The sequence below is a fragment of the Diadema antillarum genome, unplaced genomic scaffold, assembly GCF_040938485.1.
Source record: "Diadema antillarum isolate AM-2024a unplaced genomic scaffold, OU_Dant_1.0 scf00000192, whole genome shotgun sequence".
Taxonomy (NCBI): domain Eukaryota; kingdom Metazoa; phylum Echinodermata; class Echinoidea; order Diadematoida; family Diadematidae; genus Diadema; species Diadema antillarum.
The window spans coordinates 520836-533926 of record NW_027271081.1 but is presented as its reverse complement, the minus strand read 5'-3'; the positions used below and the strand labels follow the sequence as shown (position 1 = coordinate 533926).

The following is a 13091-nucleotide window of genomic DNA, read 5'->3' as shown; positions in this document are numbered from 1 at the left end:
CATGAAAAACTAGAAATGTCGCTATGGCGACTGGTATGCCTCCGCCACAATGCATGATTCTCCTAATAGGTCTATAGTACATGTGGACAATGTGTGATTACATTTTCACAAAATTGGCAAAATATTAAAATGACATGTTTGTCACAAATGTATTGAATGTTTACCTTCCTTGACCTATGTTTAATTGGATGAATAGGAGAGCATGTATTTGGGGATTTAAGAACTTTCAAATAACTTGACTTTGACCATTTCATAAGTTTATGCACTGAGTAATTTTCAAGGTATGGAGAAAAAGCGCAATTTCTGTATTGAACAGTAAATTGTTATCATTTTCATCTGGCCTTTGATTTATAAGAGAATCACTGTCAGGCAGAACATACATAAATTCAGCATATGTACTAAGTTTCAAGATAACTTGAGCCACTTCCGAGATATGGAGAAAGAAGTAAGTTCAGCACTTTCACTTGATCTTTGACCTTTTGACCTTTGACGTTCTTGGCAACAAAAAAAAAATCCCAGAGAATCTCTCTTGGGTTATACATGCATACATCAAGTTTTAAAAAAAATCCTGCTGGCATTGCATAAATATAAGGAAAAAAGTAAAATTTTGAAGTATTGCCCTTGACCTTTGACCCCTGACCTTTGACCCCATGAACCCTAAATTCCCTAGATAACCACTGCCAGTCAGTAGATGCATATATACTATGTTCCATGAAGATACCTTGAACAATTTCCAAGATACAGAGAAAAAAGTGAAATTTGAACATTTTGCTTGACCTTTTGACCTTTGACCTTTTGACCTCATGACCCCAAACTTTCACCAGAGAATCTTAATTGGGTAGTACATGTATACACTAAGTTTCAAGAAAATATCTTCAGGCATTGCATAGATATGGGGGAAATAGTAAAATTTTAAGCATTTGACCTTGACCTTTTGACCTTTGACCTTGAGCATGTGCACCCAAAAGTTGATAGGCACAACTTCACCCCCTAATACACATACATGCCAAGTTTCATTAGGATACCTCAAAAGGTTTTGGTAGTTACCCTGTCCACAAAATTCATTACGGACGGACGGAAGGACGGACGGACGGACGGACGGAAAGACGGACGGACGGACGGACGGACAACCCGAAAACATAATGCCTCCGGCACCACTTCGTGGCGGAGGCATAAAAACACACAAAACAAACCGAGGCCTTGAGACCAGCCGTGGGTTCCCACGGGTGCCCGCGTGGATGCAAGAGCAGGGGGTAATCAAAGTCATAGTGTTAATATCTTCCCGTTTCGACGGGAACAACCTGTGGGCAGAACTTTCGGGGAATCTCATTTGCGTTTTTGGTAATTTTTCCCTGAATGTTTTTGTTTCTTGCCCTGCGGAGGTGGAAATGTGTGTGTGCGTGAGGGGGAGGGAGGGGTACGAGGGGCAACAAGACAACTGTTGGACTTCAACGGGTGCAAATAACCCCTCGAAACTCAAGTTCTATAATAAAAGCAAGTAGTGGCGGGAATGATCCCTACCAATGGACCGGATCGCCTGGCATATACTACAAAAATGTATTATAAAATTTCTGGGAAGGGTGGTCATTTAGAAGACAGCACAATTAACGAAAGAATGAGAAGACTTTTCTTTTTATTTCTTCAATAAAAATGTGCAAAATCGTATTATGAGAAAAAAAATAAAACCCCTCAGACCCGTGGATTTCCACGGGTGCTGCTAGTGTATAAATAACTTGACAGCGAGGAGGGAGAAAGTATCGGAGCTACATGCGTTGATGCTGGATAGACGCAATAATTTTGACAGCGAGAATTGGAGTTTTCATTGGTGCTAGCAGACAGCTGCGATCAGATATTTAGCAGATCATGGTGTTTGGAGGCTTTGTTTTGACATCATGATATCAACGGCTGAATTAGTGAAAGCGCTTAACGCTTGTACTACATTGGAAGGATTGAGTGTACTTCGAGAAGTGTTGAACGATTATTTAACAACCGAACAGCATGTATTGTTGTTTGAGAGAATGACGACAATATTGTTGTCAGTTCCTGAGAATGAGGAGAATGCTGGTGATGATACAGAGGACAACATTGCAGATTTTGAAGTGGAGGGTGAGTTTATCGTAGTTTTATGAATATATTTTTTCAATTATTATTACATGTGATATTGAGAAGATTATTAGGTTATGTTGATGAATGGTGTAGTATGTAATGAAAACAGTTCTATTATAGTTGTTGTTGTTGTTGTTTTTTTTGTGTGTGTGTGTGTGTGTGTGTGTGTGTGTGTGTGTAAATGATGAGGTCCTGAATGTGGTGCTATACTACGTTAAAACTGAAAGTATGTTATATAGGGGATAAACTAATATGATTATTTATCAATTTATTCATTTATAATTGTAGATCTTTTTGGCGCATCTCTGTATGATGGAGCGGGAGCAGATGTAGAAAGAGCTCAGCAGCAGCAGCAGCAGCAGCGGGTGGAGGATATTTCCGGTACATCTCGGGGATCCGGCGCAGCAACATCGCGGGACATTCCTAGCACATCGCGAGGTTTCAGCGCAGCAACATCATTAGATATGCCGAGTACATCGCAAGATATACCTAGTACATCGAGAGGTCATCTACATAATATGATGGGAGGAGGAGGTGAGAGGTGGGTCCCTGTCACCGACAAGGAAGATTTATCAGTGAGAGCGAGAACTCATACACCTAATCAGCAAGATATCGGTAATGTGTCGGAAGAAAGTCAAAATTTTTATCATGTGAGTAAGGTCAGTCATCGGAGGGTGAAAAAGTATAATGCAAATTTAACCGATTACACCGTATCATTTAATTCCGTGAATCAATTCGGTCCCATGATTGAAATGATTCCGAGGGTTAGGGATATGTTTGGTAATATAGTGGACGAGTTGTTAGTTGGGGTGAGGGAAAGGGATATGGTACGCATTGTATTTAATGCGCCGCAATTAGAAAGGCCAGTTCAGTTACCTTTTGTCAGGCGGGACCAGCTTGATCACGATATGTTGGCAGCTCGCATAGAAGCAGTGTTACAGTCGAATGAAGAAATTTCACTCGATGAAAACGTGGCCCTAAATGTATTACATATGGAAATGCCCGAAGGAGGTGGTCGTGCCAAGAGATACTTGGAAACAGCGCAGAGGTTGATTAAAAAGAGGTGTATTATTCAAATCATAGACCGGAGTAATGAAAAGATATGCTGCGCACGCGCTATAGTGACGGGGATAGCACGCATAGAGAGAGATCCAAACTGGAACTCTATCAGAATGAGTTACGGTAAACAAGAGGATTATGCTCATAAGCTGCATGCGGCAGCTGGCGTTCCGATTGGGCCTTGCGGTATAGAGGAAATCAAACAATTTGAAAGTACACCGCAAATGCACAATTATCGGGTAGTAGTTGTGTCGAAAGAACACCTCAACCATATAATTTACGCGGGCCCAGAAGATCGTGAACATACGATATTTTTGTATAGTCATGACGAGCATTATGATTTAATCACCAAAATGAACGCATTTATGAATAAGGCTTATTTTTGTACAATATGCATGGTCGGGTATAACAGGAAGCTATCGCACAAGTGTGAATTTACGTGCAGTTTATTGTAAGAGTCATGAATGTCCGTCGAACGGTCGAAATGATTGTTACGTACATTGCGAGAGATGTAACCGAAATTTCAAAAATGACACATGTTTGAAAAATCATTTCGAAAACGACGTTTGTGGAAACACGTATAAATGTAGGGAATGCGATACCGTATGCAGCGCAGCGTTACTAGAAAAGCAGAAAAGGAGACATGTCTGTGGTGAGATTTTTTGTTGGCGTTGTAACGAATTCGACTGGCTCGATCATCAATGCTACATGAAAAAGTCCACCATTGCTGCCGTTTACGATAAGAATGGTAAACTGAAAGATGCAGCCGGTCCGAGCAAGTTTATATTTTTTGACTTTGAATGTACTCAAAACACTGGCGAACACGTACCAAATTATTGCATCGCGCAAAAGTCATGCAGCGAGTGTTGCGACTATACTTTTGAGAAGAAGTGTAAAATTTGCGGGGATGAAAAGCAAAAGGTGTTCAAAGGGGACAACGTGAGTGACGAGTTTTGCAAGTGGGTATTTGGGGATAAATCGAACGAGAATTCTACGGTCATAGCGCACAATTTCAAAAGCTACGACGGGATATTTATTCAGAAGTATCTGTATGAAAACTGCATAGTGCCCAATCTCATTCTCACCGGCGGAAAGATCATGTCGCTCTATGTATGTTTTAATAAGATTCGTTTTATCGACTCTCTCAATTTTTTGCCGATGCCTTTGGCAGCTATGCCAAACACATTCGGTCTGTCAGAACTGAAGAAGGGGTATTTTCCGCATTTCTTTAACACGAAAGAAAACGAGAAATACGTAGGTCCACTACCCCCGAAAGAAATGTATAATCCAAAAGGCATGAGTAGCAAAGCCCGGTCAGATTTTTTGGCTTGGTACGATAGTGAGGTTGCTTCCGGCAAGCAGTTTGTCATGGAAGATGAGATCTACTCTTATTGTCTCAGTGATGTAGATATCTTGCGTCGCTGTTGCATGCAATTTAGATCGTTATTTATTGACATTACTAGGAGAGATTTGGACGATATTGGAGTAGACCCCTTTACCAAATGTTTTACGATAGCTGCTGCTTGTCATTTGGTGTATAGACGCAATTTCATGCCTAAAAACACCATAGGTTTGCTCCCGCCCGAGGGTTATCGGCCACGAGATATTCAGTCGCGAAGCGCCATGGAGTGGCTTCAGTATGTCGAGAAAACGGAAAACATACATATTAGGCATGCGCGAAACCAAGGTGAGATGAGAATTGGGAAGTATAAAGTCGATGGGTATTGCAAGGAAAAAAAGATTATTTTTGAATACAACGGATGTTTTTATCACGGTTGCCCCGTTTGCTACGATCCCAAGACGTTGAACACAAGGAGAGAAAACAGATTAATGATAGAGTTGTATTTGGAAACGTTGGCCAAGAAAAAATACATAGAGTCTCTGCTGCCTGATTTTACGTACATTACGATGTGGGAACACGAGTGGAAAACTATGAAAACAACCTTGCCACCGTCATTATCGATAGGAACGCCAACCCACGATTTAGATCCGAGGGAGGCCTTTTACGGCGGTCGCACGAATGCCACTCGCCTTTTTCACGAATGTGAAGAAGGTGAACGAATCAAATACGTAGACTTCACGTCGTTGTATCCGTTCATTAATAAATATGGGTCTTACCCAGTTGGGCATCCCAAAGTGATAACAGAAAACTTTTCGGATAATATATCCGATTACTACGGCTTGGTCAAATGCAAGATACTACCTCCGCAAAATCTTTTTCACCCCGTTTTACCCCTGAAAGTGAACAAGAAACTGATGTTTCCGCTCTGCAGCGCGTGCGCCAAATTACAGCAAACGGAACGATGTCATCATACTGAACAAGAGAGAGCGCTACACAGCACATGGGTCACTTTAGAAGTCGAAAAAGCCATCGAAAAGGGCTATAAAATTCAGACAATTGAAGCCGTCTGGCATTTTAACGTAGAAAGTAAATTTGACCCATCCCTGAATTGCGACGAATTGGGCGATTTAGGCACCAACGGCTTATTTAGCGCATACATCGACACTTTCTTAAAACTTAAGCAAGAAGCATCCGGTTGGCCTGAGTGGTGTGTCAATTTGCGCGACAAACGTAGGTACATAGAAGAGTATAAGAAACACGAGGGAATTCAGTTGGAATTTGATAAAGTTGAAAAAAACAAGGGGCTAAGATCGTTGAGTAAACTGCTACTTAACTCTCTGTGGGGGAGGTTTGGAATGAGAGCAAATTTACCCCAAATTAAAGTGATCACAGATGCTGGGGATTTGTACAAGATGATTACCAACGACGAATTTGAAATCAAAGACATCAATTTCATTAACGAACACATCGTAGAAGTGCGTTTTGTCAAGAGAAAAGATTTTGTTGAGTACAGCACCACCTCAAACTTGGTCATAGCGGCCTTTACATCGGCGCAAGCGCGTCTGAAACTCTTTGATGAGTTGGATAAGTTGGGCGAGAGGGTATTGTATTATGATACTGATAGTGTTGTGTACGTCGAGAAAATGGATGCCTTTGATGAATACACCCCCGTACTAGGTGATTACTTGGGAGAGTTAACCGACGAGTTGGATGGCCGGTACATCCAATCGTTTGTGTCGGGAGGGCCCAAAAACTACGCCTACAAACTGTGCGATGGAACCACCTCTTGCAAAGTAAAAGGGATTACTCTCAATTACAGTAATTCTCAAACGCTTATTATGACGTCATGAAACGTATGGTGATTAGCATGAATAGCGGGGATGCCGCAGGACTATCTTGCGTTACGACGAAGAATCCCTACCAAATTACGCGCGATACAAAGCGTCAGAAGATAATGACCACAGCCTCTGAAAAGAGATACAAAATTTTGTATGACAAGAGAATCATCACGCACGATTTAAAAACCGTGCCTTACGGATATTGCTTAAACTAAAATATAAGAGCGGTTCTTTCTCGCGAGGCGTTCATTTTGTATGACCATTTCGTTGCAACAACAGGTTTATACTATGCAGTCGGGTCAATCAGATACTGAGTCTAACGCAGATAGGGGTGATCGCTTCCCGATACCCACTAGCCTGACAGGATTTTTTATTTCGATATTTATGATTATCGTTTTGGTAGGTTTAGGGTATGCGGCGGAAAAGCACTTAGTTCAACGCTTCAACAGCTCGGATCTAAATGACTACCTCAACGCCAGTTTGAATTATCGGATACATCCGCGCAATATTTCCGCGCACTATAAATTTGCCGAGTGCTCCTGTAACGAAACCATGTTTATCAATTATTGTAGTCGTATCATCGCGGAAAATGGACCGGACCTCTACGTTTGTCAATTCTCTCCTCGCGCGACCATTCCTCCGTGGGCATTTCTGGTTGCTAAAACGAGCAGTATTTCTTTGCATGAGTGGAATCGTTCACAAAATGCAACGCTCTTCAACAACCACTTCATTCGTTGTTAAGTGTTTGATCTGGATGTTATACGTGATAGATTCCTAAGAGTGGTAGGCTTACTCTCGGTCTCTCTACATATTTATTTGTACCTTGTATTATAGAGAGAGAGACAAAAAAAAAATGAATCACGAATTTATGCATCCAATGACGTGTATGATTGCGGGCCCTACAGGTTGTGGAAAGACTATGTTTGTGCGTAAACTGTTACGTCATAATCAACAAATGTTTAATCACCCACCTCAAAAAATTATTTGGTGTTACGGGGTGTATCAAAATGGTTATGCGGACATCTTAAGAGAAAATGAAAATCTTGAATCTATGATTGATCCTAATGTTCGTAATCTCGTTGTAGTAGATGATCTTATGACTGAGTGTAGTCACGACAGCAAAATGAGTACTTTATTTACGCGTGGCTCGCACCACAGGAATCTGTCGGTAATTTTTATCGTGCAAAATCTTTTTCATCGGGGAAAAGAAGCGCGAAGTATTAGTTTAAACACCCAATATTTAGTCTTTTTTAAGAGTCCTCGCGACAAGCTACAAATTACGCACTTGGGCAGACAACTTTATCCTGGTTGTGCGAAATTTGTGCAAGAAGCTTACAATGACGCTACAAAAAACCCGTATGGTTATTTATTATTCGATTTAAGACCAGATACTAAAGAAGAATATCGCTTGAGGACAAACATTTTTCCGGACGAATTTACAATCGTTTACGTAAAGAAATAATTTCCCCGAAAATGCAAGTGTAAAAAACTTAGTGGTGAAAGAGCTGTAAATAATTCATGATATTTGTATGTAATACCGATACGTAACTACGTGTCATTGATTGCTCGTACATTTTTTTTTTAATTCTCCAGTCAAGATCGATAGACTATAAATGCTTGTGTAAAATGTATCACGATCTCACTCGTTCATCATGTCTCAAAAGCTGAAGAAGTATTTGCCAGAACTTCAAGTGTTGGCTAGGTGTCGTCCACGTCAGAGGCGTGAATTTTTACAACACGCTCATAAAGATTTGATTAATTGTGTGTCGGAAGTTTGTAACAATACTTTAAAAGGTAACGTGCCCTTGAAGCCCGCTCAAAAGAAAGCGCTGTCGCAACATAAGCATCATTTGAGACGACTCGCTGATAAACGCAACAGTAACAGAAAACGCAGAGAAATACTTGTCCAGAAAGGTGGATTTTTGTCGGCGCTGCTGGCTCCTCTTCTCTCCGCAGTCTTCTCTTAATGATTCCTTTTATTAACCATCATGGAATTTACTCGGAAGATGGTACTCGTGCCTTCTGAATTAGCCGAAACGATTCAAACTTCGTCGGGGAGTGCTAATCCCACTCGTAAAGTCTTATCGGAGCTGGATGCTGGTATGCAAGACGTACTGAAGAGAAAAGACTTGTCAGACGTGCAAAAAATAAGTTTGTACAATCAGACGTTGCAAAAATATTTGCAACTGCAACATCACGATCCTTCTTCAAAACCTATGACTGTAAATATTTTGGAACGAGTTTCTAAGGAAGGAGATGTTGTTCAAACTCCAAGTTCCATTAACGATGATAAAACGAGAAAAGCTGACGAGTCAAAACCGAAGAAAAACGAAGAAAGTAGTAGTAGTAGTGGACTAAACTTACATTACAAAGAAAATGCTTTGAAGTTGTTACCTGTGACATTACGAACCAAGGCTTCGTTGCTTATGGATCATCTATCTAAACATGATCAAGATGCATTGTATAACGAGCGGGGTGAACTGATTTTTAATGGTCGTGCCATACCCGGTTCTAACGTCATAGATTTAATGTACGATGTCATGAAAGGGCGAAAAGCTGTCAATCCCGTAGGTTGGCAACAATTTATGCGTATTTTAGTCGATGTAAATGTACCAGAATTTCTTATAGCGAATGTTAATCGTCGTGAAATCTATCAACGCATGAAAACCAAAGATCCGTCTTCGGCAATCGATGGGGCTGTACCAAAAATCTTACCCCTCGTGCCCCCGATGCAGGCTCATATAGAATCAAAACGTAAACGATCTCAACGTCAATATCTGACCAAGAGACTCAAACGCTGGGAAAGTTTTTGATCTCTAAATCATTTCTGGCGAATAATGTCGCTGTTTATCATCATCATTACCATTATCATTATTTGCAGCTAGGATGTATCGCCTTTTGTTTGTTTTAATATTTGTCATTACTGAGACCCAATACCGATGATCATTATCACTTTGTACTTTGTGTTAAGAGACATCCACACAGTGACTAGCAACAAGAACAAAAATGATGCGTGTATAAACGTTTGTATTATCTAATGCCGAAGAGTTTGTTCATTTAAACCGCGTTTATCTCATACGATATATTGTATATCGGAAGTGTATTATGTTTAAGAAACGCTAAGTCGCGTTATGTCTGTAAAATAGTGTTTTATCAAAATGTCTGTAAATACGCCTTTATTAAAATGTTATCAAACATGTTTTGCGTCTTACAATGATAATTGTATCGTATTTATGCATTGTGATTATTGTCCGTCGTGAAGCTTAATTAATTACTAGTAGCGTATTAACTTTTGTGTAAGACGTATCATCGTTTTATGAGTCGATGTATTATGACAACAGTATGTTTTTTTTTTTTTTTTCACGCAAGCAATTCAGATCCACTCTAAAACTCATTACATGAGTGTACTGCTTTTACCAGTTTGTAATGTAGTCGACAAGACACGCACTCAAAAAAAAAAAATGTAACCCACCAACAAACAAACGCATGTAATGTACACAACGCGAGAACGAACGAACGATTCTTTTGTACGTACAAACTGATCATTTATTCATGATGTGAATAAAAACACGAGAGCTTTGTTACATACACTGAAAAGATACATCTTGTCACAATCTTCCTTGTTTGTTTTGGTAGCCTAACGTTTAATCGGTTGTGTGTAGCGATTTGGCAATTTGTCTTAGTATCAGCTCTTTATCACGGATTGGTGCGTAAATAGGGAAGTGGTGATTGATGTATGCATGAACTTGGCGATCATTGTGTAAGCGATTGTGATTAAAGCGTGCGAGAATGCTACCCGTACTTTCCCCCCTAACTCTACGTAAAAGATAAAACAAACAATATTGTCCACACACTGTGGACCAATTAGACTGTAACGCTGTTTCATTGTATCGCCACGACCGACAATTCTTATCTAAGAAATTAACAAAATATTTGGAATATAAGGAGGGATGTCTGGCGAATGAATCGAAAAATTCCCCATGTCCGTTATCATCTATATAAATGGCTAACCAGTGACTTCCCGGTTGAGCGTGATTATCGGCATTAACGATCAAAGCCGCTGGAAAAGCTTTTACACCCCTTGGTAATTGATCGGAAGGAAACACTCCCAAAAATATGTTATTCAATTCGTAACAATTTTCTACAACGTTTAATATATCTCTAGTGTCCATCCTGAATCGAAGCACCACGTATACGCTTCAGACTCCAAAATCCAAGACGATATTTCGGCTTCGGTCAATCTCCACGATGCTCTCGTACTCGGCGTATACAAGGACATTGATGGTTATAGGCAGAGCTCTGGCAAATTGCATTTCTAGCCGTAGGTTTCCTTGCCTTCTCAGATTAAAGGTGTCTCCCGAGGATAGGTCCGGAGTCAGATCAAATGCGTACAAGCTATAGCCGTCCGCGTAGTCTTGACGGCTGATGCCATTGCCTTTGTCGTGAAAGAGAGTGTTTGTTCCCGAAAAGAGTGTCTGGTAAGCGAGAATATAGTTCGGGTTTGGTTCGGAGAACTTCGGTCTCAGCGGTTTCCAGGGGACTTGCTCCGTGTCGGCGTAGAGGGCGAGGAAGTTCAGGTCAAAGTGCTGGAAATTGTATGGGTTGAGCGCGTAGTCTCCGTTAAAGGCTGCGTTGCTTACGCAGCCTATGACTAGTCGTTTGGGCAGCTGACCTAAAATGAGACTTTCCCTGGTAAATGACAGATTACCGCGAGGGATGGAAAATGTCTTCACTTCGACTCTGCGAATCGGATACTTGGCCGTTTGACTCTCTAGCGTTTTGGCGTGAAGCAAGGCTGTTTCAGGGTTGAGTTTGATGCGTCTCACGTATAGAGAGGCTTCGCTGATGACAACTTTATAGTTGCTGTCAGGAGTAGATGACATTAAACTGAATTCATCTTTGCTGCGGTTCAGTTTAAGTTTGATGTCTAGGCCTCCGAGAAGAAGGCGATCCTGAAAGACCATATCCAGATGAAGCGTGCCTATCATGTCCACTGTGTTACCATTCTTGATAAACGAATGGCGAGTTTTCAGTCCTTGATTCGTGGAGCTTTCCGATAAGGGATTGTTGTCTTCCATGCCTCCAGCGGTGTCTTTGTAAAACAAAGCGGATGTCAATTGACTCTGTTTTGCTTCAGGCCCGTATGTCAGAAGCGATTCCAGCATAGCGCGATAATTGTAGGTATTGTTAGACGGAGTGATCAAGCGATCATTCAGCATTAGATCAACGTCGCTGAATAAGGTGTGCAAAAACATGTTCGTGGGTGCAACCTTGGCTTCCTCCTGTATGGGAGATCCATCGGGGTTAGTCACTTTTGCTCGAACGTGAAGTAAGGTTTGCGACAAGTCGGTGTATTCTTCCGGTGAGCCTTGGATGTGAAACTGAATGGGCGTGGCGTCCGTGATGTTTGTCAATGGAAAATATTGCACCCATTTCCCCTTTTCTACAGTAACTTGGGTTGGGGGTAACGAAAACAGATCCGTTTCGGACTTGTCGCATGGACAGGATGACTTGTGAGGTTTATCCATGGTAGTTGTTTATAGGGCAAGTGTAGGCACGAAAAAGTTATAATGCGTCGAATATATCGGGACTTCTTTTCCGTCTCTTGTTCTTGCTGGAAGTGAGGACCGGTCGAGCTCTGTCCTTCTTTTTATGCATGTTCGATTTGTGTTTTTTTGCGCGGGTTGTTAATTTCATTTCTTTGACAATTCTGTTCAATTCGGCGCTGGAAGCATCTTTGAGACGGTTTCCTTTCACGACATTTTGCGCGACGTTTATCCCGCTTTGTAGAGCTCTCTTTCCAAGCAGCTTACCACCTTGTGTTATAAGCGGTAAAGCCGTTTTAAATAAACCTTTTAACATTCCACCTAATCCGTATCCACGTTGTATTCTCGCCCCACGAAAGACTGGCACCGATCCACCAATCTGAACTGAGCTCGGTATAATTCCATTTCTCACGTTTAGATACTGTTTCAGAGACATTATTGGTATTGATTATTTATATTGCCGATTAAATTATTGCTCGTGCTATCATAGATATTAATAAAATAGGGCTGGCTTCCTGACAGAACGGAAATGAAGTATCGCTATGACTTTCCCACTTTCAAATGGCACCTTTTCTCCCAAATCATTCCTTATATCAATAGACACTATGTCAATGTATTTTGATTTTACGGGATAGTAATGAGGCCGTTGAAACGAGTGCGAAACAACTTCTCCAACCTTCTTTCGATTTACAGATACAATTTTCAGCAAGGGAGCGCTAATATCTCCTACTCTCTGATTTTCTATAATATCGGTATAAACGTATATAGCATGTAAAGCGCCATCAACGTCAGGCAGAAAGGGCGCCTCCGTGTTCGTCTCCGTGATTGTCCCGTCGGGAAACCCGATCAATTGTCCTAATCCCGCACTCACGCGCAAGCCACTACGTGGTGCCAACGTGACGGCTACTCTACCTGTATTGTCATTGGTGCGAAAATTTACGTGACTTTGGAGGTTTTCGGGCAAAGACTTTTTGATGGCGTTACATACGTTAGCCGTTTCGCGGTAATAACCATTCGGTATGCATCCACTATGCACTTCGCGATTTTCAACGTGAAAACTAAATTTGTTATTGCTAGCGTTCACGTTAAACCACGAAAAGGGATAAATAAATTCGACCAAAGCGACTTCCCAACCACCTTGTAAAGAAAGAGGCGTCGCTAATTTGGTTTTATAACTGGTGAGAACATTGTTCGGAAAAT

The 13091-nt window shown here is 41.2% G+C and overlaps 2 protein-coding genes across 2 annotated transcripts; one reads left to right on the top strand and one right to left on the bottom strand.

Annotated features, from left to right (window-relative positions):
- The first annotated feature begins 2018 nt into the window (after positions 1 to 2018).
- On the top strand, positions 2019 to 3620 carry LOC139723466 (uncharacterized). Its single transcript, XM_071634712.1, has 2 exons — positions 2019 to 2106; positions 2395 to 3620. Exons 1-2 carry the CDS (start codon positions 2019 to 2021, stop codon positions 3618 to 3620), a joined length of 1314 nt encoding a protein of 437 aa, XP_071490813.1.
- A 6924-nt stretch (positions 3621 to 10544) lies between these two features.
- LOC139723465 (uncharacterized protein F54H12.2-like) lies at positions 10545 to 11873 on the bottom strand. The gene has a single exon (XM_071634711.1). It carries the CDS (start codon positions 11871 to 11873, stop codon positions 10545 to 10547), a length of 1329 nt encoding a protein of 442 aa, XP_071490812.1.
- Between the last annotated feature and the right edge of the window lie 1218 nt (positions 11874 to 13091).